Raw genomic sequence first — 20178 nt, forward strand, 5'->3', positions numbered from 1 at the left:
ACTCTTTGAATTTGCCGTTATTATTAAACTAAAACTGTTTCAAACTACCCCACGGACTCGTGTGGGGGGAAGAGTCCGCGGGAAAGGCGTTCATTATTCAACCCAGACCACAAATTGACACATCAACTCCCAAATGCCTCCCCGACTTACAGCCCAAATTCAATCCATCCAAGGTGTTCGACTAGCTGGCGAGTCGTCCACCTGGGATATCCAACTCGAATACTCTTCAAACAAAGGAACGGTCACCAGCGTGACCCCGCATAAATCAGAAGTGGCCGAATCTCCTCTGGCTTTACCAGCCTTGACCCATCCACATATTCATCTCGACAAAGCATTCATACATAGTACACCAGAATATGCCCATTATTTGCCCTCGACGGGTACTTTCCAGGAGGCGTTGTCCTCCACAGCAAAGGTCAAGCAACAATTCAACCACTCTGATATTCTCAGAAGGGGAGAATGGCTACTAGCCGAGTCCGTCGCATCAGGCGTCACTGCAATGCGCGCCTTTGTGGAAGTAGACCACACAGTGCAACACACTTGTCTCGAAGCTGCAGCTACGTTGAAAAACCAATGGGCAGAGTCATGCAACATCCAGATCGTCTGCTTCGCACAGGACCCTATTTTCTCCACCGAATTCGCAGACCAAAATATGGCCTTGCTGGAAGATGCCCTGGCGCAATATCCCCAGATCGAGGTAATCGGAACAACCCCCTACGTTGAATCCGACACTCCAGCCGCAAAGCGCAACATCGAATGGGCGATTGATCGCGCACTTGTCTCGAACAAGCACGTCGACTTCCACCTAGACTACAACCTCGATTCCAGCAAAGAACCACTAGTTTGGCACGTTCTTCAGACCCTCAAAGACAGAGACTGGGCCGTCCGCTCCGCAAAACGCGTAATGCTCGGCCACTGCTCGCGCCTGACTCTACTAACGGACGCCGAATGGGCGCGTCTCGCAGCTGATATTCACGAAAACAATCTCCCAGTCAGCTTCGTCGGCCTACCAACAAGCGATATCTACATGGCGGCCCCTCCGGAAAGCGATCAGCCGCACAACCGTCCAAGAGGCACGCTGCAAGTCCTGCAGATGATCCGCAAACACAAGCTCGACGCAGTCATCGGCGTGAACAATGTCGGCAATGCATTTACGCCGTGGGGGCTACCGGATCCACTGTCCCTGGCCTGTCTCGGGGTTGGGATTTACCAAGCCGGCAGCCAGACTGATGCAGAACTGCTGTATGAATGTGTTTCGACGAGGGCGAGGGCGGCTATCGGGCTGGAGTCCCAGGTCGGTCTTGGCATCGCGCAGGGCTGTGGAGCAGATTTGCTGCTTGTGCAGCATAGAGATGACACCGGGTGTGAGGTTTCGCGGCTGCGGACGAACGTTGCTGAGGTTGTGTGGACGCCGCCGGAGAAGATGAACCGGGATGTAGTTTGTGGTGGGCGGTTGAAGGTTTCGCCTTATGGAACGGATGGTGAGGATAGTGTGTATCGATATTCGTGATTACTGTTTCATATAACTAGCAAGTTGGAAGGTAAAATACATAGTGCTCAATAGACTTGAGCATGCAATTGGGCTAAAATTCATGACATATGGCGCAGTCCCTTGTGACGACCAGCATTTTTCATGTCCGAATCTCCGGACAACCGTTCAGTTGTGAGACTCCGTAGACAGTTCCCTCTCCACGGGTCCTCTCTGGAAGAAGGCGACTGGTGGGCTAATTTGTTGACTTGGGGCGTAAAGCATACGATTGCACAGGTAAAAGGTTGAAGCTTTTCGGGAACCCCTTCTGCAGTTCAGCCTTGATGACCTCCATCCCCGCGGCATCGAAAAGCTGTCTGAATTTCGCATCCGTCCTTGTGACACTGCTATCCTCCGGATCATACATATCCTGACCGGAGACATGAGTCGACAGATTTTCCTTGACGACCATGAGCCCATCATCAGTGAGGGCATTACGGCACCGCTTGGTATAATCCACGAGCTGCGAATCCGTGAGATGGCCTACACACCACTGCACCCAGATCAAGTCGTATTTCTTCTCTGGGACCCAGTTTTCCAGGCCACGCGTGTAAATGGTTCCAATGATGCCGTCTCTCTTCAATTGGCTTTCTTGCATGACTTGGGTGAATTTGGCTACGGGTTCTACCGCGTCTACCACTTCGCAGACATGGCTTAGAAAACCTTCTGTGACACGACCCACGCCTGCGCCGCCGTCCACGCCTTGTTTGAATTTGCCTGTGGATGGAACTCCAGGAATTAGCCGGCGGACCTTGGCTAGGAAGCTTTTAGACCCTTGCAGGTCGATCCGCGATACTGATGGGAACTCGCCCAGCATGCTACCCGGGGTGGCTGGGACACTGTTCCAGTATTTCAAGGAGGCAGCATGGTCAATTTTTGAGTCTGCAGGGTCTGTTGGGTCTGCTGTGGTGTTTGGGTTTGCCATGATGTCTGTGGCGTGATGAAAGAAATATTATTGCAGTTGATTGGAAGGGATAGACGGGTGTATCACACGCTGAAAATTATATCTGATGGAACACGTGACACCATAGTAAACAGACACTACAACCATTGAATTTGTCCAAATATTCAGTGTTTGTATTCTTCCATTGAACAATACTTTAATGTGAGTGGTTACTTTTTAATCTCACTAATTTGTTTAATCCCTGAATCTTGGCAGTAACCTAATTAGTACTCCGTATATAAAATAAATGAAATAAAGGTGTAACTAAAAAGCAAATAGAGGCTGTGCTTAAGATCGACAGGGATAGAATTGCTCATAGAAAAATCTGTTTGGCAAACCCTGAAACTCCCCTTTCACTCCAAGCTTTGGGGTTTACGTGTAATCATTAAGTGGGGGCGACACACCCGTTGAAACGGCGTTTTGATTGGAAGTGCGTAACGCGGTATCCAGTTGGGGGGCGTTAGGGTGTTAACTGCCGATCGTTCATAAATCATTTCTTTTCCCCTTATCTTTCTAAAACATTCTTCTCACCACAGTCACTCCTTTATACTGTTGTTTTTTCGATTTTATACAATGGCAAACGGTCGCTCGTCGCAGGATGAGCGTAAGCTCGAGGGTGGTGGTGCTGCTGCTCCTCCTCAAGACAATGGTCTTCACCCGGCCTTCTACATTGCGTACGTTAACTGGACTTGTGGCTTCAAGTGGTCTTTGAGCCCTTGGATATGATCAAATTGACTGACATTCGATAATCCAGTCTGTGGATTGCCCTGAGTTCTAGCGTCATCCTGTTCAACAAATGGGTTCTTGCGAGTGCCAAGTTCGGTATGCTTGATCCCCTCTAAATCCCCTATTCTATTCGCATCGGATTTGACAGCTAACTCGTGATTTGTTTCTAGATTTCCGTAAGTTCATCCATGCGACAGTCGGGATTTCGTCAAATACAACAATGACTGACATGCGAAAACAGCTCTGTTCCTGACCACCTGGCACATGGTGTTCGCGACTGCGATGACCCAGATTCTCGCTCGCTGCACTACCGTGCTCGACTCGCGTCACAAGGTTCCCATGAACCCGGCTACCTACACGTGAGAATCCCCGATAAGCTACGACTGGTACAGATACAGTCCGATCCCGAATACCGATGACTGACCCGATTTCCACACAGTCGTGCCATTGTGCCCATTGGTATCATGTTCAGTTTGAGTCTGATTTGCGGTAACCTGGCATACCTCTACCTGAGTGTCTCTTTCATTCAGATGCTGAAGGTGCGTTCAAATGAGGAGGACCAACTTCCTCAAACTCCCAATCCCCGCGATGCAAGTATGAGACTAACATCGTACTCGTTTAGGCTACCAACGCTGTCGCGACTCTCCTGGCTACCTGGGCTTTCGGCATCGCCCCCACCAATATGAAGGCTCTCGGCAACGTCTTGCTGATTGTTGTCGGTGTTGTGATTGCCTCGTTCGGCGAGATCAAGTTCGAGATGGTCGGTTTCCTCATCCAGGTCGCCGGTATCGTCTTCGAGGCCCTCCGTCTTGTCATGGTCCAGCGTCTGCTTAGCTCCGCTGAGTTCAAGATGGACCCTTTGGTCTCTCTGTACTACTACGCCCCCGCCTGCGCCATCACCAACGGTGTTGTCACCCTCTTCACTGAGGCTCCCCGTCTGACCATGGGCGACATCTACGGTCTCGGCATCGGCACTCTCGTTGCCAACGCACTGGTTGCTTTCCTTCTTAACGCCTCCGTCGTCTTGCTGATTGGCAAGACCTCTGCCGTCGTCCTGACCATGGCCGGTGTCCTCAAAGATATTCTCCTTGTCGCTGCCTCCATGCTGATTTTCCACGACCCCGTCACTGGCCAGCAGTTCTTCGGTTACTCCATCGCCCTGGCTGGTCTGGTGTACTACAAGCTCGGTGCTGAGAAGTGCCAGAGCCTTGTTGCCGATGTGCGCCTCCAGGTCGGCGAGTACAACCGCGCCAACCCTGCCCGCACCAAGGCCATTGCTATCGGTGTGCCTTGCATTCTCGTCCTGCTTGTTCTGTACAGTGGTACCTCTGCCTCTGCTCAGGTTACCAAATAAGCGTGACCGCGCATTGCGCTGAACTGAAGCAATCGACGGGAATTTGGACCACTTGGAAACATTCCTTGTGGTCCTGTTGTTTCACGAATCCAAGCTCGGGTAAATACTTCCGATGCTTATGTTAAATTTTGATAAGGACCATGTCTTGTCTTGTCTGGACAGGACGGAACATGCATGTAAATTTAGGCGATATAGACGTTATCTGGGGGTTTAAAGGTGATAGGTTTTATAATAAAAGGTTGCATGAAATTGATATAATCTATTAGCTCGACGTTTGTTACAAGTAATTTTAAGGTTTAGTTCCAAACGAAGGCTCCTGGCGATGACGCATTCTCTTCTCTATATCACAACATTCAAGAAAACGACTCCTTTCGACAGGACTTCAATTGTTCTCTGGGGAACAATTCGCACAAAAAGGATTGCTGAAGCAACCACATAAGGAAACTCGTTACTCCTTGTACGGATAACGCTTGAACAGAGTATCAGCCACGCCGTAACAAACAGCCCCGATTGCAAAAGTAGCCGCGAAGACCGAAAACCCGACGAGATATTCGGGAGAGTCTTGGGCAGGAAACAAGGCACTCCCATATAGCTGAGCCAAAGCCGCCACGCCGTTCATCCACGCCAACATAATTGCACGAACATCACGATTCACTGAAGCAAGCGCAGTAGTCGCAAATGAAAGACCCAGCGCATTCCCCGTCCAAATAGTCATGTTAATGAAACACAGAAATACATATCGGGCCGTATAATTCCGAATACCAGCCGTCAGCGCAAAAAACACCATCCCAGTCACCAAATTAACAACCAACAGCCTACCCCTAAGATGTGGTTTTCGATCAGCGAACCAACAAACCGGAACCGCAAAAACAAGTGAAACAAGATACAGCGGAGCAGTCATGTACTGCGCCGCAGTAGAAGTATACCCCATACCATTAATCAGCGTCGGATAGAAGTACGAGATCGCCAAAGCGCCCAGAATGGTCATGTACGACGGCACCAGCACCCAAGTTCGCCAGTTCGAGACAGCCTTGCCCAAAGCCACGAAGATGGATGGATTCTGCGTTTCTGCGGAGCCGCGGTCGGCTGTCCCGTCCTCGACGAGCCTTGCTTGCGCGAGTTTTTGTTCGTCTGCCGATAGCCCCCGGCTGCTGTTCGGGAAGTCAAGGAGCGTCCAGTGCACTAGAAGGCTTATGCCTGCTGTGGCGACGCCTTCAACGATGAATAGCCAGCGCCAGCCGCGGATACCGTGCGCGCCGTCTAGGGTTGAGGTTATCGCGCCTGAGACTATGCTTCCGAAGGCGCCGGAGAGGATGCCTGCTGTTAGGAAGATGATGAAGCGTTTGGATCTGGGTTTTGTGAGTATAAATCCGGTATGGCGTATGGCGTTTAGGGAGAACGTACTGCTCGCTCTTTCGGTACCATGTTGAGATGAGGAATATTACCGCTGGCTTTAAAGGGTTATTAGTTTATTATTGTGGCTTTATGTTAAGACTCACGCTAAATCCTGCTTCGAAGACTCCAAGGAGAAACCTCAGTGCTATAAGCTGGCTCTGGTGACGAACAATGCCGATCAGGGCTGCTACAGAGCCCCATCCAAACGTGATGATCGGAATGAAGATCGACGGGCGACTCCGTGAGAGAATCATACTAGATTGCAATCTTAGCATTTTGCATGGCGTGCAAACGTCACGGCGCTCGTCTTACTTAGATGGTACCGCTGCGATGGTATACCCAATCACCCACACTATCACGGCTGTGTAGTATTGATCTGAGGAAAGGTTCAGGTCTTCTTCCATCCCGGCAATCTTGGCAAGACCTATATTGGATCGATCCTATTCCGTCTTAGAGCATGATGTTAGGGAATGGTATAGGTGACTGACCACATAAGAGAAGAGATAGAGAATGAAGACCGAAGGCATCAAGTAGAGGTCGATCTTTCGGACAAGCTTTTTCTCGGCCTCTGGGTCGACTAGGGTGCATTCAGCAACATTTTCGAAGTGCAAAGCTTCGGTCTTGCTATTTTCAATAGATAGAGACATTGTGTTGGTTTATGAAGGGCTTGTAATCTGCCCAGATGTGATTGATATTAAATCAACAGACTTTGGTCCTCAATTCCCCGCATCTAGACTCTAAGCAGTGTCCCACCTTTTCAGAATCTGGGGGTGGAGTCAGACTGGGGAAGGAGTCTTCTTTGGGTTTGACTCATGCGGGGGTTCTGGTTAATATTCAAAACTGGCATGATAGGTCACAATCGTGCATGAAATATTGTTCTGCGGTAGTGCATGAGATCTGCAGCGGCGTACTGCGTGAAAGATGGGTACATATGTATGCGAACATTCCGCAGCATTGTTTTTGTTGTAGCTATGCGAAACCGAAGCATTCCACTCTACATATGTACAAGAACAAGAATATTATACGTTGTGCTTCATGAATTGAACCACGTACCGAATACTCTCTTGAAGGAAGAGTAAATCAAGGGCTGCATCAAGAGAGCGAGCCACCTTCTCATCTAGCAATGTATAGTGCAGACCGGACTCCTCTCTCGGAGTTGTTCAGAGCTCCCCGGATCTCTTCGATGGAACGATCATTCATTCGTGGATGTATATATCATGCTGGCTTGTTCTTGTCAAATCAACCAATACAGAGCATATACCTGGTGCGGGGAGCGTTAGTGCGTCGTTGTTCTGCTGTGCTCTGACGACGAATGATAAGAGCGGCAGCCAACGTACCGGCTTTCTCTCCGTATAAAACACCATGGGATATCAGACTATGGAGCTACAGTCAATTTTCTTTCCGATTGGCGAATTTTGATCTTGGGGTGTGAGATAATAGGCTTAGTCCTCCATTGTATGCAATGTGATGTCGCAATTATGGAGCCCTCAAGGCAAGTCTCATGCGGAGCTTGAGATCAGCAATCCCCGCAATAGACTGCTTAAAATATTAAAAGACTCGCATGTTTTCGAAAGAACAATACTCATTTGAATAGCAAGACATTTGGCTCTGCGTTGCTTGAAATATCTAACAATTCTTAGCATGGCTCAGTGAGATCAATCTTATTAACAACCCGACTTCAAGACATGACTGACATGACTGACATCCCTTTTGCTAAACAGAAGAAACTCGGCCTCCTATCCGGATCTCAAAGACCAAGTGGCTCTGGTCATTGGAGCTGGTCAATCTGGCGATCCTAAATCAAGGGCCTGGGGAAACGGAGCTGCTATCGCAAAAGTCCTGGCCTTTTCAGGAGCCAAGATCATTGCCTGTGATTTGAACCTCAAAGCAGCGCAACAAACAGCACTACGAATCCGAACCGACGGCGGATTCTGCGAGGCAGTCCAACTCGACGCAACCAAAGCCACCGATATCAAACTAGTCGTCAACCAGGTAGCTGAGAAACATGGCGGAATTGACATTCTCGTTAACAACGTCGGCCTCACCAAGACCGGTGACCCGGCCACAATGCCAGAAGAAGCATGGAATGCACAGTTCCAATTGAACCTGAAAACAGTCTTCCTCAGCTGCAACGCAGTTCTGCCAATAATGGAGAAGCAGGGTTCGGGGTCGATAATCAACAACGCTAGCATTTCTGGTATGCAATATCTCGGCAAGCCTCAGGTTGCATATGCGTCTGCAAAGGCCGCGGTAATTCACTTCTCGAAGATCACTGGCGTTATGTATGCCAATAAGGGGGTCCGCGTGAACTCAGTCTCTCCTGGTATGGTTTTTACACCACTACTTGAGAAATTGGGGCAGAGTGAATCGGCCGAAGAGCGAGAAGTTTATAGGAAGATCACGGATCACAACGTTCCCATGGGCTTTATGGGGGATGCATTTGACGTTGCTAATGGTGTGGCATTTCTTGCTAGTCGGTCGTCGCGCTATATTGTCGGCCAGAACTTGGTTATTGATGGTGGACTAACAAGCTCGACGGGGACTGGTGGTGTGCCAGCTCCATTGTCTAAATTTTGATGTATTTTTGCGGATATCAAGCATATCGAATTACTATGCGAGACGAGAATGACAAGCGATCTCTAAATAGTCGAATGGCCCATCTATTGTATTGGACCTCAACTTGACCGCAGTTCGTTTTGAAGGGTTGCCCACTTGTAATTGCATGAATTTGCATTGACTTCTGTCATGTTCCCAAAAATCGACTATTTCGGGCTCAAAGTTGAACAATTTGGTATTCGTGGCATTTTTGGGCAATGTTGTCATTGTTGCGGTGTTCGGGCCTACCAAGACATACATGCCAAATGTCTCACTCATCTTTCCAACTCCCCTAACGCTTAGAGCTGTCGGGTTTGGGATTAAATCAAATAAATAAAGTGAACTGGGCCATGGCGACTACACCAAATAGAGGGATCGTTGTCATTTCAGGTGGAAGTGCGGCAAACAACTTGGTTGATGTGTTCAGTGCGGTTCGCGAAAGCAAGAATTGCCAACTTAGCTACATCATCCCAATCAGTGATAATGGAGGATCATCTTCCGAGTTGATTCGCATTTTCGGAGGCCCTGGGATCGGCGATGTTCGAAGTAGGCCAACTTGACCCATTTTCTTGCATATTAACTGACCTCCTGGAAAGGTAGATTGGTCCGCTTGATTCCCGACTCGCCGACAAATCCTGAAAGGTCCGCTGTCAAGTCATTATTCAACCATCGACTGCCTGCTGAAGCCAGTGTCGCTGTCCATGAATGGCAGTCCATCGTGGATGGTACATCGGGGCTATGGACATCCATCACCCCTGCAAAGAAAGAGCTGATACGCTCATTTTTCAATGTATTGAATTTGGAAATTTTGAAGCGTGCCCGCCCGCCATCATCGACCTTTGACTTTACTTCTGCAAGCGTCGGAAACCTTTTTTTGACTGCAGCCCGGCTTTTTAGTGGCAGCTTCGAAAGCGCCATCTATCTACTTGGAAGCATCTGCGGCGTCCCGTCAGATCTGGTGCGCGTTATTCCGGCAATCAACTCCAACTTCTCGCACCACATTTCGGCCTCACTTGCTGATGGAACTGTTATTGTGGGCCAGAACAGTATTTCCCATCCCAGCGAGGCCACGGCTCTGCAGCATACCCCTGGGTCCAGGCGACCCAGTCTACTACTCGCCGACGGAGATGACATTGACTACACAGACTCTGAGCTGTCAGATCCAACGACCTACGAAGAAGACCATCTTCCTGGCTCTCTTGCCACCCTTCGTAATAAGAATATCAAATTCAGTAAGACCGAGAACGAAGATTTGAGTTCCCGAATTACGCGCATCTGGTATATCAATCCCTACGGCCAAGAAATTCGACCACCAGCCAACCCACGGGTACTAGAAGCAATCAATGATTCCCAAGCCATCATCTACAGCATCGGGTCTCTCTACACTTCCATCATTCCTGCCATCGTCTTGCGCGGCGTGGGCAAAGGAATCGTCTCCAGTCCAGCCCGGCATAAGATCCTCATCCTGAACGGCTCCTTAGACCGAGAGACAGGACCTCCGTCCGCACCATTCGCCGCCTCGGACTTCGTCGAGGCGATTGTGAGTGCCGGCGAGGAAAGTCGTGGACGAGGCCCGATTAGTCTTCCTAAACGTGAAAGTCACGACTCGGCAGATCCTCTGCCAGAACATGTTCGACAATACAGGACTCTTCCTTACACGGCATATGTCACCCATATATTACACTTGGAGGGCCCCGGCACGCCGCATGTGGACCGGGAGCGGCTCACGGGTATGGGCATCGAAACACTTCGTCTTTACGGGCGGAAAATCACGGCTATGGATGGCGATAAAGAGGTCGTCGTGGGAATGCAGTATGATCCCAACGCCCTTGTGCAGGCCATCGAGGTCGTGCTGGGGAAGAAAGGCGATGCGATGATTCGAGGGGGGTTGGAAGTGGACTGAACAGACGGAATACCCTCGATCCTGCAAGAAGAGATCGGTGAGGGGCGCAGCATCTACCTAGATCTTAGCATTGTACTAGTATAGGTCGCATTGGCGCTGTTTTGCCACATCAATATAGATGTTAATTCTGTTGACAGAAGATCTTGGATTGATCAAAAACATTTTTACACAAATAAAGATGCCAAGCCAGTGAGAATTAGTGCGAAGACATCATAAAAGCCATGCCATATGCCCGTACAACTCAATAAAAGTAGAAAACTCCATTCGTCAATGTTATGCAATCCACCTTGGCGAAATGCCATTGAACGCCGCATGTTATGCCCCCATTCGCAATGCCGCAAGAATTCAAAAAGAGAGAAATAGGACGCCGATAAGAAAAACCTGTAGAGAGTCTACTCGCGATCGGCCTCATGAGCCTCACGATATTCACGAGCTTTACGGTCTGCCTCAAATTCGCTGCGGGTCTTCGTGTGCAACTTGAACTGCAGAGGAATCAGGCTCCTTGACTTGCCAGGCTGTTCCTTGCTCGAAAGTGGCTTCCGGCAGACCGGGCAAGTTCCCTTGTTTTGTTTGGACGAGTCACCGCGGGTCTCTTCGATGATCGTCAAGTAGTCCATGATGCATTTGTGGCAGAACAAATGTCCTATGAATGATTAGTTAGTATAGATCCTCTAAGGGCTTTCTGAGAACTATGTGATCCTGCAAACAAGACTAGAATCATCAAAAACTTACCGCAAGAAGTTGCTGTCGCATCCACAGGCGTGTCCATGCAAATGGGACATGTGTAAGCCATCAAAGCTGTCTTGGTTCTATCCTTCTCTGCCCCGGACTGCTGGGCCTTGATTGCATCCTCTCTCTGCTTTGCGACTGCCTTGGCCAGCTCGGCCGCATGCGAGTCCTCAGTCATGTCGATTGTTTCAATGGCCTGTCTTCCGGGCCAGACATCTGAGGATGCAGATGAGCTGCAGGGTTCATCTGTGCGGGGGCGCTTGATCCCCCGCGGGGCATGTTCTCCATTTCGGGAGGAAGAGGCGAAGCCAGAGGCGAGAGGGGAGGAGGAGAGGTTGATTGGGGTCTGACGGGTGGGGTTTGAGGTAAGGTCAACGATCTCCGGCTGGCGGCTTCCCATGGTGACAAGTGAGATTCCGGGGTCTTGTGGTATTTCAGGTGAGAAGAAGATAGGAGGGAGGGGTGTGAGGTCAAAAGTTTCTTCCCAGTCGCGAATGACAGCCGCTCGGTGCACTCGTAGTCCGAACGGCTGGTTTGATTGCTCTGAGGAGCTGATTGGGCGGTTTAAGGATTCACGGGTGAGATGACGAGGCAGAAACGAGCGAGTGGACGGGGATACTCCTAAGCGAAGACGTGGAGGAGGAATATCAGACTCAGGAGTCAAAGGGCGTTCAAAAGAGCAACGACCCGTCAGCGGCCAACACATTTCGATGTGCTTATCGGCACGTGCCGATAACGGAAAAATGGGGCGATAAGATAAGGTTAAAGGAGGGGCGACGCACGTGATCAGATCAAATTAGAAGGCGGAGGGGTGGAAGGCAGCTATCACATGACCCTAGCATCTGCACAGCACTCGGTGGAAAGATATTCCAGAACCGGCATGACGCCCAGATTTGCGATACCGCGATAGGCAATGATATGGAAATCAGTACTTTCATCTTGACTTATTATTTCTATCATTAACTTGAGCTTTTTAGTGCAGCCCTACGGCTGTGCCCTATCTTTCTGCCATGACCTAAACGTGTCTAATTGAATTCTGATGATGTTATATTGGAAGTCCTCCTGCGCTCCTCGTTCCAGGGGTGCCGTGAGGTCTTTCTCGCGACATGGCTCGTCACTTCTGGTCAAAACGGAACCACAGAGTTTATCACACAATGGGCAGATGAGGCTTTCATCCACCGCTACCAGTGATCTACACTCAAAGCAATCTCTTTCGGGTGAGTGTTGAATGTTAATGGTTGGTCAATACAAAGCATGAGTTGTAACTGACATGGCGCAGTCCCTGCCTCATCCAGGTTCAACGATATTGGAGTCCAACAATTAAGCGACTATGTTCATGCCCAAGTTTTCCCAAACAAAGGTCGTATCCCAAACCCTGACCTCGTCGCACTATCGAAGGATCATTTGGCGCGACATGAGCTGCTGGGCAAATCGCAGACTGGCGATGGCCCTGTCGCATTCGATCTTCCAGAGCTTAAAGGCCAGACCTTAGATGAACATTTCCACAAACTCGGAATGGATTGTTCTGAGCCCTACCTGACATATGCCAAATCCTATGCAGCTCTGAACTGTCCGACTAAACCGCGCAAATGGGTGAAACGCAGCGGATGGACAAAATACAAGAAGGATGGCACATCGGAGCCTGTGGATGCCCCAAATGAATCCATGCTCACATTTGATACCGAAGTCATGTATAAGGAGAACTCATTTGCAGTCATGGCTTGCGCAGTGAGCCCAACAGCTTGGTATGCTTGGTTGTCCCCCTGGTTACTTGGCGAATCGGAGAATAAAGTTCAACTGGTGCCTTTGGGAGACTCAACTCAACCTCGCATCGTAGTGGGGCATAATATTGGCTATGATCGAGCCCGCATTCTCGAAGAATACGACATGCAACAATCTCAAAACTTCTTTCTCGACACAATGTCTCTTCATGTGGCGGTTAATGGCATGTGTTCGCAGCAGCGACCAACCTGGATGCGACACAAGAAGAACCAGGACTTGAAAGACAAAATTGCGAACGATCACAACTCAATGGAGCTCGCTGCACTTCTCGAAAACAATATGCTTAGAGAAGAAGAAGAAGAGCTTTGGGTCGGCAGAAGCTCGGTGAATTCGTTGCGGGATGTTGCCAAATTTCATTGTGATGTCACAATTGACAAAGCGCAAAGAGATCTGTTCGGCGAACTTGACCGGGACGCCATCGTTGGGAGACTGGAGGAGCTTCTCGACTATTGCGCCGCTGATGTTGCCATTACACACCGTGTGTACCGCAAGGTCTTTCCCAATTATCTCGAGACTTGTCCGCATCCCGTTAGTTTTGGTGCCCTTCGACACTTGTCTTCCGTCATATTGCCGGTCAACCAATCCTGGGAAGAGTATCTTGCCAGCGCAGAAGAAACATACCACAAGCGACTTGATGGTGTACAACGAAAATTGATTGAACTGTGCGATGAGGCATTGAAATGTAAAGATAACCCAGACACCCATATGAGTGATCCTTGGCTGCGCCAGCTGGACTGGTCTGGCCAAGAGATCAAAATGGTGAAGGGAAAGAAAAAGGGCGATCCTCCTCGCCCAGCAGCAAGACAGAAGAAACCAGGAATGCCAAAATGGTACAAAGATCTCTTCCCCACTAGCACTGCAGATATCAATCTGACAGTAAGAACGCGCATTGCACCCATTCTACTGAAGTTGTCATGGGACAACTTCCCCCTCGTTTGGTCTGATAAACACGGGTGGACGTTCCGCGTTCCTCGTGAACAGGTCAAACAATATGAGAATCAGCCTGTCGTCAAGTGTGATATGACAGAGGAAAAGATCATTGAGTTAAGGGAGGATACAACAGCCACGTACTTCAAAATTCCTCATAAAGATGGCCCACAAGCCAGATGTACTAACCCATTGGGCAAAGGGTACATGCAGTACTTCGAGCGTGGCATATTGTTATCTCAGTTTGAGCTTGCCAAGGAAGCGCTTGAAATGAATGCATCCTGCTCCTACTGGATAAGTGCTCGAGATCGAATTAAGGGCCAAATCGTGGTCTACCAGGATCAGGTCAAGACTACCGGACACAAAGAAGCAAACGGCAACCGAGTCGGCTTCATTTTACCACAAGTCATCCCCATGGGAACAATTACTCGGCGTGCCGTGGAAAATACATGGCTTACTGCAAGTAACGCCAAGGCAAATCGTGTTGGTTCAGAGTTAAAGGCCATGATCAAGGCACCCCCAGGCTATTCATTCGTAGGCGCCGATGTCGACTCCCAAGAATTGTGGATTGCAAGTCTCGTTGGAGATGCTACCTTCCAGATTCACGGAGGAAACGCAATTGGGTTTATGTGTCTCGAAGGGTCTAAGGCCCAGGGAACTGATCTTCACTCGCGAAGTGCTTCAATTCTAGGCATTTCTCGCAATGATGCCAAAGTTTTTAACTATGGTCGGATCTACGGCGCTGGCGTTAGATTCGCCGCTACCTTGCTTCGCCAATTCAACCCATCTCTAACCGAAAGGCAGACGCAAGAGACTGCTCAGAATCTATATAAGGAGACAAAGGGTACGCGCACCTCACGTCGTCTTTTGAGTGAAACGCCCTTTTGGCGCGGTGGCACTGAATCTTTCGTGTTCAACAAACTCGAAGAATTTGCGGATCAGGAACGGCCTAGAACCCCTGCTCTGGGTGCCGGAATCACCGAGGCACTCATGCGACGATTCATCAACAAAGGCAGCTTCATGACTTCTCGAATCAACTGGGCTATTCAATCGTCTGGTGTGGACTATCTCCATCTCTTAATCGTTGGCATGGACTATCTCATCCGACGTTTCAACCTCCAAGCCCGGCTAGCTATTACAGTCCATGATGAGATTCGCTACCTGGTCAAAGATGAGGACAAATACCGCGCTGCGATGGCATTGCAAATTGCCAACGTTTGGACTCGCGCCATCTTCTCGCAGCAAGTGGGCATCGATGATCTTCCTCAATCTTGCGCTTACTTCTCAGCTGTCGACATTGACCATGTACTTCGCAAAGAAGTTAACATGGACTGTGTGACTCCTTCTCATCCCCACAAGATCCCACATGGCGAAACTCTGGACATTTCCCAACTCCTGGGCATGAACCAGGAAGCTTTCTTAGACCCTTCCATCATCCCCAAATCGCCTCCAAACCCCGATAAATACCCGTACACGCCACGGGAGTCGGTTATGTCCGGCTTGCAAGCCTCCAATGACATTGATTTCATCAAAGCTCAGATCACCAAGGACGATAAAGAGCTCCGTGAAATCATCAAGGAGAAGACTCGAGCAGCCACTGGCGCTGACACCCCTACCTCTCGCAACCCCTCCACTAAACCGGGGGCCAAATCAACGAGTTGGTCCTCTGCGAAGCCTCAAAGGGCGGTCATGATGGAAACGCAGTCAGGTCTTTACCCTGATTTCCGCAGTCCCCCTCGGGTTCCCTCTCATGGGAGCAAACAGCCTCAAATAGGTTTCCACCGTCCTTCATGGAAGCCACGCCCGACGGCGCGAGCTTGAACCCCTCTCACACTCCCTTCCTTCTCTTTATGTTCTTCTAAACTATTTCAACTGTAATTATTGTCATGTTCCCCATTTGGTTTGAACTATCTGGTATCTGGATGTTATGGAGTGATCGGGATCCAGCATTGGGACGGCGTTGCTGTATGCATTTTGATGTGATGTAATATGTACCCTTATGTACTATACGAATACATTCGAATGAAATAAAAATGAAATAAAGAAATTACTCCATCAAAATAAACCGAAGCCAGGCATGGCTACCTAAATATGTAGGTATGTAAATAGGCTTAAACATAAGCATAAACATACATATGTAGACCCTGAAGCCAAGGCATCAATCCCCGTTAAATAAGATAATCGAGATCCACTTGCTCCGTGCGGCGGAACATGGAGAACCTGTTTTGCCCCTGTCAATGGGGTTGTCTTCTTTTCCATTTCCTCCTTTTTCTCTTTGATTGGACTTAGCTGACGAAAACTCGTACCGACACGGGTTTTACCTTGCAATATCTGCGTGACAGATCGACAACGCCTTCCCGACGTCATATCCCTCGCAGCATGTTTTCATCTGGAGCCGTGCTGTCTCGCTGAGACGTAAATTAGTCGTCAGATAAACAGTCTTGATCTAACTGCAAAGAACCATCTGTATATCATCCTATACCCTGGTGTGACATTATTGGGAAACCGTGATTGAGTTTTGAAGCCGATGAAAACCTACCTTCCAACCGACACGATTGGATGTGCGCATCTATTTGAACCCTGAAAATGAGCGTCTACTCGCTCGACTACGCGCAGCCCAATGCGACTCGATCCGACGTTGACGTGGAGGCCGGTCGCCAGTCGCCCATCTCCCAGATCTCCCCGAGAGGGGGAGAGACAGAGCCGACTGCTTTTCCCGCATTCACCACCTCAGCAACACGAGTGAACTCCAACGATACGACGAAACGCCGGGCCAGACGCTCGAACACCGCACGGTCATACCACCCTGAGGGGTTCGCACACGATCCCAATTGGCAGCCAGGAACCGAGCCTGGTATTGACCCGAGCAAACCCCTCCCGCCGTACACCTCGGAATGGTCGTCAAACATACCTGCGGATCTACACCGACGTTGCGAGATAACTATAGTGGATTTCTCGCAGAATGAGATGCGACAATATGAGTTAGACAATGACACACTGGAGCAATTTCTGGAGCGGGAAAGGGAGTCCTGGGTGCAATGCCGGTGGATCAATGTGAACGGGTTGAGCTGGGATGTGATCAAGATTCTTGGAAACCACAAAGGATTGCATCGGCTTGCAATCGAAGATGTGGTCCATACTACTAACCGCACGAAGGCTGATTGGTATTCCGATCACGCCTTTGTTGTGCTGACACTGCAAAAGTTGATGAAGATATACGAAGAATCATCGTCCGATTCCGAAGATGAAGATGAGACTCCGATCAGCCGGTGGAAGTCAAAAGACCGAAAGAGCTCTGTGATCAGTGACAAAAGCTCGATTTCTTTGAAGAGACCCACGAAGCGCAATGTCATCCTCGCAGCTTTGAAGGATATTTTCTCCTTCAAATCACGCTCGAGTAAGGATGACAAAGAGAAAACAACAGTCGGGTCGAGCGTTCGGCCTGGGCTCGGACGGCGGACTTCAAAGCACAACTCCCATTTTGGTAATGTTGGAACTGCTTCCGAGACCACTGCCAGGAGTTTGCAACGATACCGCGGTGGGCCCAATGAAGATCGAATTGAATTCATGGAACGACATGCGGCACTTGCTGCCAAAGGTCTTTGTGTCACTTTGGAGCAGGTTTCGATCTTTCTCCACGCGGATAATACAGTGACTTCCTTTTTCGAAACAAGCGCGGATGATATCGAGGCTCCGATTGTCAGGCGTCTCATGTCACCTGAGACCATTCTTCGACAATCATGCGATGCTAGTATGCTACTGCAAGCTATTCTTGATGCTGTGATTGATCTTGCGATCCCAGTGACAATGGCGTATCAAGACGCCATTGGAGACCTCGAGCTGGAGGTTCTCACCGATCCAGACATCGACCAATCCAAATCGTTGTATATTTTGACATCCGAAATCGCGGTCCTGCGAAACTCCATGCAGCCCATCGTGGCGGTGATGAACGCTCTCCGCGATCACCGATCTGAGCCTGTCGGCACGCCAGGCTTTGGTGTCTTGCGCAATCCTCTTAGCCCAGCCGCTACTCCTGCTGAACCCGTTGATCCTCGACCACATATTGGGATTATCACGCCGAATCTGAAAAGTTTAGGAGGCACGAGCGTAACCATCAGCTCCATGTGCCATACATATCTCGGTGACGCTCTCGATCATTGCATCACTATTGTGGAAGGCTACGACCAGATGCGGCGTAATGCCGATAACATGATTGACCTCATTTTCAACACTATTGGTGCCTACCAGAATGAGAGTATGAAACAGCTTACTCTTGTGACTTGTCTATATCTTCCTATGACTTTCTTGACGGTATGATCTTGTTGAAATTCCCTAGGCAAACATTACTGACCCACGTTTCAGGGTTACTTCGGTATGAATTTCACGGATTTCGCTGGAATCGAACACAGTGATGGGTAGGTCCTTACAATATTCTCATTGATTGGTTGCTAATTTCCACAGATATTTCTGGAAAATTGCGATTCCGTTCGTCTGTGTCACAACTTTCATACTGATGTAAGTTATATTCATCCCCCTTCGTACAAAATCACGCTAATTCTAGACTCCAGGCGCGACAAAATCCAGCGATACGCTGTCATGCTAGCCCAGCGCCGCTTGATTGTCAGTTCGAGGAAGCAGAGACGGGAAAGGAAGAAGAACTGAGTCATGGAATTCCCGCAGTTCACTATTCCACCTGTTGTATCTTGATCTATTCTTTGGCGTGTTGGTGTTGACGTGGGACTTTTCCATTATTTGTACACTTGTTCCCTTTCGGATCCAAAGGGTCTTGTATTAAACAACTCATAGAACCTCAATGCCATTTTGGCCAGCATAAATCAACTAGTAAGGTCTATCATGGCATCTTTTTAATACTATTTCTAATGTACAGAAAGGTTACAGGGTCTAGAGCCCGGGCCTTATATATATATATCGTACACAGCCCACATGCAATCAGTCGAGAGACTTCCGTGAATACGCCGAGTAAGCCTTCCACGGCAGTCTCCAATCCGACCGAAGCAATTGGGGGCTAAAAACATCGAAATCTTGTTTCTGGAGGCGATCCAGCCACAAGCGTGTTCCAACAGCCGGCATGAAGACACCAAATGCTCGGTTGACTTCCTCGAGTGGCGATTCACCACTCTTCGCAGCATCATATTCATGTCCTTCTTCGCCTTCATGTTCGAAGTCATGGCCAACGTCCTCCCCAGCACGCAAATTGCTGAGCATCTGCTGTGCAGTAATAAGGTGATCACTTGCCCGCGTGGCAACAGTGAACACTGCATCACGCAGACCCTCAGCCTGTGCTCCGTACCGGAGGACATCCTCTTCCTTGACGCCCGTCTGCGCCATGATATCAAGAGGCAACAAGACAGCGCCCTGCTTGGCGCCGCCGCCTACCGCGGAATTCGCCGCCCCGCCAGAAGGCGACTGAGCGGGCGGAGCAGGGAATGCCACGAACGGCAAACCGCGTAATACGGCAGCAATTCCCACCGCTTTGCCGATGTGCGACGCAACATGATCCGCAGTTACAGAAGCCATTGGCAATGCGGACAAAGTGAGGTACATGAGCGTGGAGTATGTGTTCTCGGCGTAGGACTCTAAAGCCGCGATATTCGGGTATGGGTCGTTTGTTAAAGTTTGCTCCCGCGAGTTGATGATGCGAGTAAGCCAGCCTTTGCTTATCCGCGCGCGGCCCTGCGTGCGTTCATGGAGCTCGGAGATGGCTGATGCGAGCAAGATAGCGACGGGTTCTTTGGGTGGTGCGCCGGCTAGGATCTTCGCTACTGAATCACGCCAAAATTGAAGGCGCATTAGGCCGATGGTGGGAGAGGAGGTTGTGTCGGGTATCATGGATAGGGAGACGTTTAATGCGCGCAGCGCTATGTAGAAGGACTGCGCATGTCGCGGGATGAAGGTGCTCAATGTGTAGGAAGGTCGGTCATATTTTCTGGAGGGAAAGGCTTTGGATTAGCACTTGGGTTTTGTTGAATTGCAAGAGCTTGCATTGCTAGAGCTTCAATGGACCAAAGAAACCACAAACACAATGGTGGAACATACGAGAGGAGAGCGACACAGTATTTGTGAGCGCCTTGGACTTCCTCCGCGGTGATAGGTGCGGCGAGGGATTGTGTCCGACTGAAATTTCGTGATTGGACGCCTTGAAAAGAGATTTGGCAAGCTTTATTTGCCCGGCATGGCCGAGCTGCCCGTAGAAAAGACATTGATGTGAAAGTTGAGTTGCGACTCTGGGGAAAAGATTCGGCGATGTAATCGGGTTAATCGCATTGGCTCACAGC

The 20178-nt window shown here is 49.5% G+C and overlaps 10 protein-coding genes across 10 annotated transcripts; 6 read left to right on the top strand and 4 right to left on the bottom strand.

Moving 5' to 3' along the window:
* Window positions 1–133: 133 nt before the first annotated feature.
* On the top strand, window positions 134–1510 carry N7529_002637 (putative zinc metallopeptidase; the record flags this gene model as incomplete). Its single annotated transcript, XM_057238165.1, has 1 exon — window positions 134–1510. The coding sequence occupies one exon, from the start codon at window positions 134–136 to the stop codon at window positions 1508–1510; it is 1377 nt and encodes a 458-aa protein (XP_057100776.1).
* A 214-nt stretch (window positions 1511–1724) lies between these two features.
* Window positions 1725–2453, bottom strand: N7529_002638 (N-terminal protein methyltransferase; the record flags this gene model as incomplete). The annotated part of the gene is made up of 1 exon (XM_057238166.1): window positions 1725–2453. The coding sequence occupies one exon, from the start codon at window positions 2451–2453 to the stop codon at window positions 1725–1727; it is 729 nt and encodes a 242-aa protein (XP_057100777.1).
* Window positions 2454–3044: 591 nt separating this feature from the next.
* On the top strand, window positions 3045–4551 carry N7529_002639 (uncharacterized protein; the record flags this gene model as incomplete). The annotated part of the gene is made up of 6 exons (XM_057238167.1): window positions 3045–3145; window positions 3226–3293; window positions 3368–3373; window positions 3439–3556; window positions 3637–3736; window positions 3820–4551. The coding sequence occupies 6 exons, from the start codon at window positions 3045–3047 to the stop codon at window positions 4549–4551; spliced, it is 1125 nt and encodes a 374-aa protein (XP_057100778.1).
* Window positions 4552–4999: 448 nt separating this feature from the next.
* N7529_002640 (uncharacterized protein) lies at window positions 5000–6593 on the bottom strand (the record flags this gene model as incomplete). Its single annotated transcript, XM_057238168.1, has 5 exons — window positions 5000–5900; window positions 5956–6002; window positions 6051–6201; window positions 6259–6386; window positions 6435–6593. The coding sequence occupies 5 exons, from the start codon at window positions 6591–6593 to the stop codon at window positions 5000–5002; spliced, it is 1386 nt and encodes a 461-aa protein (XP_057100779.1).
* A 994-nt stretch (window positions 6594–7587) lies between these two features.
* N7529_002641 (SDR family NAD(P)-dependent oxidoreductase) lies at window positions 7588–8523 on the top strand (the record flags this gene model as incomplete). Its single annotated transcript, XM_057238169.1, has 2 exons — window positions 7588–7595; window positions 7668–8523. 2 exons carry the CDS (start codon window positions 7588–7590, stop codon window positions 8521–8523), a joined length of 864 nt encoding a protein of 287 aa, XP_057100780.1.
* A 368-nt stretch (window positions 8524–8891) lies between these two features.
* On the top strand, window positions 8892–10444 carry N7529_002642 (gluconeogenesis factor YvcK family protein; the record flags this gene model as incomplete). Its single annotated transcript, XM_057238170.1, has 2 exons — window positions 8892–9087; window positions 9138–10444. The coding sequence occupies 2 exons, from the start codon at window positions 8892–8894 to the stop codon at window positions 10442–10444; spliced, it is 1503 nt and encodes a 500-aa protein (XP_057100781.1).
* Window positions 10445–10836: 392 nt separating this feature from the next.
* On the bottom strand, window positions 10837–11879 carry N7529_002643 (uncharacterized protein; the record flags this gene model as incomplete). The annotated part of the gene is made up of 2 exons (XM_057238171.1): window positions 10837–11087; window positions 11177–11879. 2 exons carry the CDS (start codon window positions 11877–11879, stop codon window positions 10837–10839), a joined length of 954 nt encoding a protein of 317 aa, XP_057100782.1.
* Window positions 11880–12212: 333 nt separating this feature from the next.
* N7529_002644 (DNA-directed DNA polymerase gamma MIP1) lies at window positions 12213–15703 on the top strand (the record flags this gene model as incomplete). The annotated part of the gene is made up of 2 exons (XM_057238172.1): window positions 12213–12390; window positions 12453–15703. The coding sequence occupies 2 exons, from the start codon at window positions 12213–12215 to the stop codon at window positions 15701–15703; spliced, it is 3429 nt and encodes a 1142-aa protein (XP_057100783.1).
* Window positions 15704–16468: 765 nt separating this feature from the next.
* N7529_002645 (putative CorA family metal ion transporter) lies at window positions 16469–18544 on the top strand (the record flags this gene model as incomplete). The annotated part of the gene is made up of 4 exons (XM_057238173.1): window positions 16469–18193; window positions 18245–18297; window positions 18344–18397; window positions 18451–18544. 4 exons carry the CDS (start codon window positions 16469–16471, stop codon window positions 18542–18544), a joined length of 1926 nt encoding a protein of 641 aa, XP_057100784.1.
* A 288-nt stretch (window positions 18545–18832) lies between these two features.
* Window positions 18833–20103, bottom strand: N7529_002646 (uncharacterized protein; the record flags this gene model as incomplete). The annotated part of the gene is made up of 2 exons (XM_057238174.1): window positions 18833–19829; window positions 19940–20103. The coding sequence occupies 2 exons, from the start codon at window positions 20101–20103 to the stop codon at window positions 18833–18835; spliced, it is 1161 nt and encodes a 386-aa protein (XP_057100785.1).
* Window positions 20104–20178: the final 75 nt, after the last annotated feature.

The sequence above is a fragment of the Penicillium soppii genome (genome assembly GCF_028829465.1).
Source record: "Penicillium soppii strain IBT 18220 chromosome Unknown utg000003l, whole genome shotgun sequence".
In the NCBI taxonomy this organism is placed as follows: domain Eukaryota; kingdom Fungi; phylum Ascomycota; class Eurotiomycetes; order Eurotiales; family Aspergillaceae; genus Penicillium; species Penicillium soppii.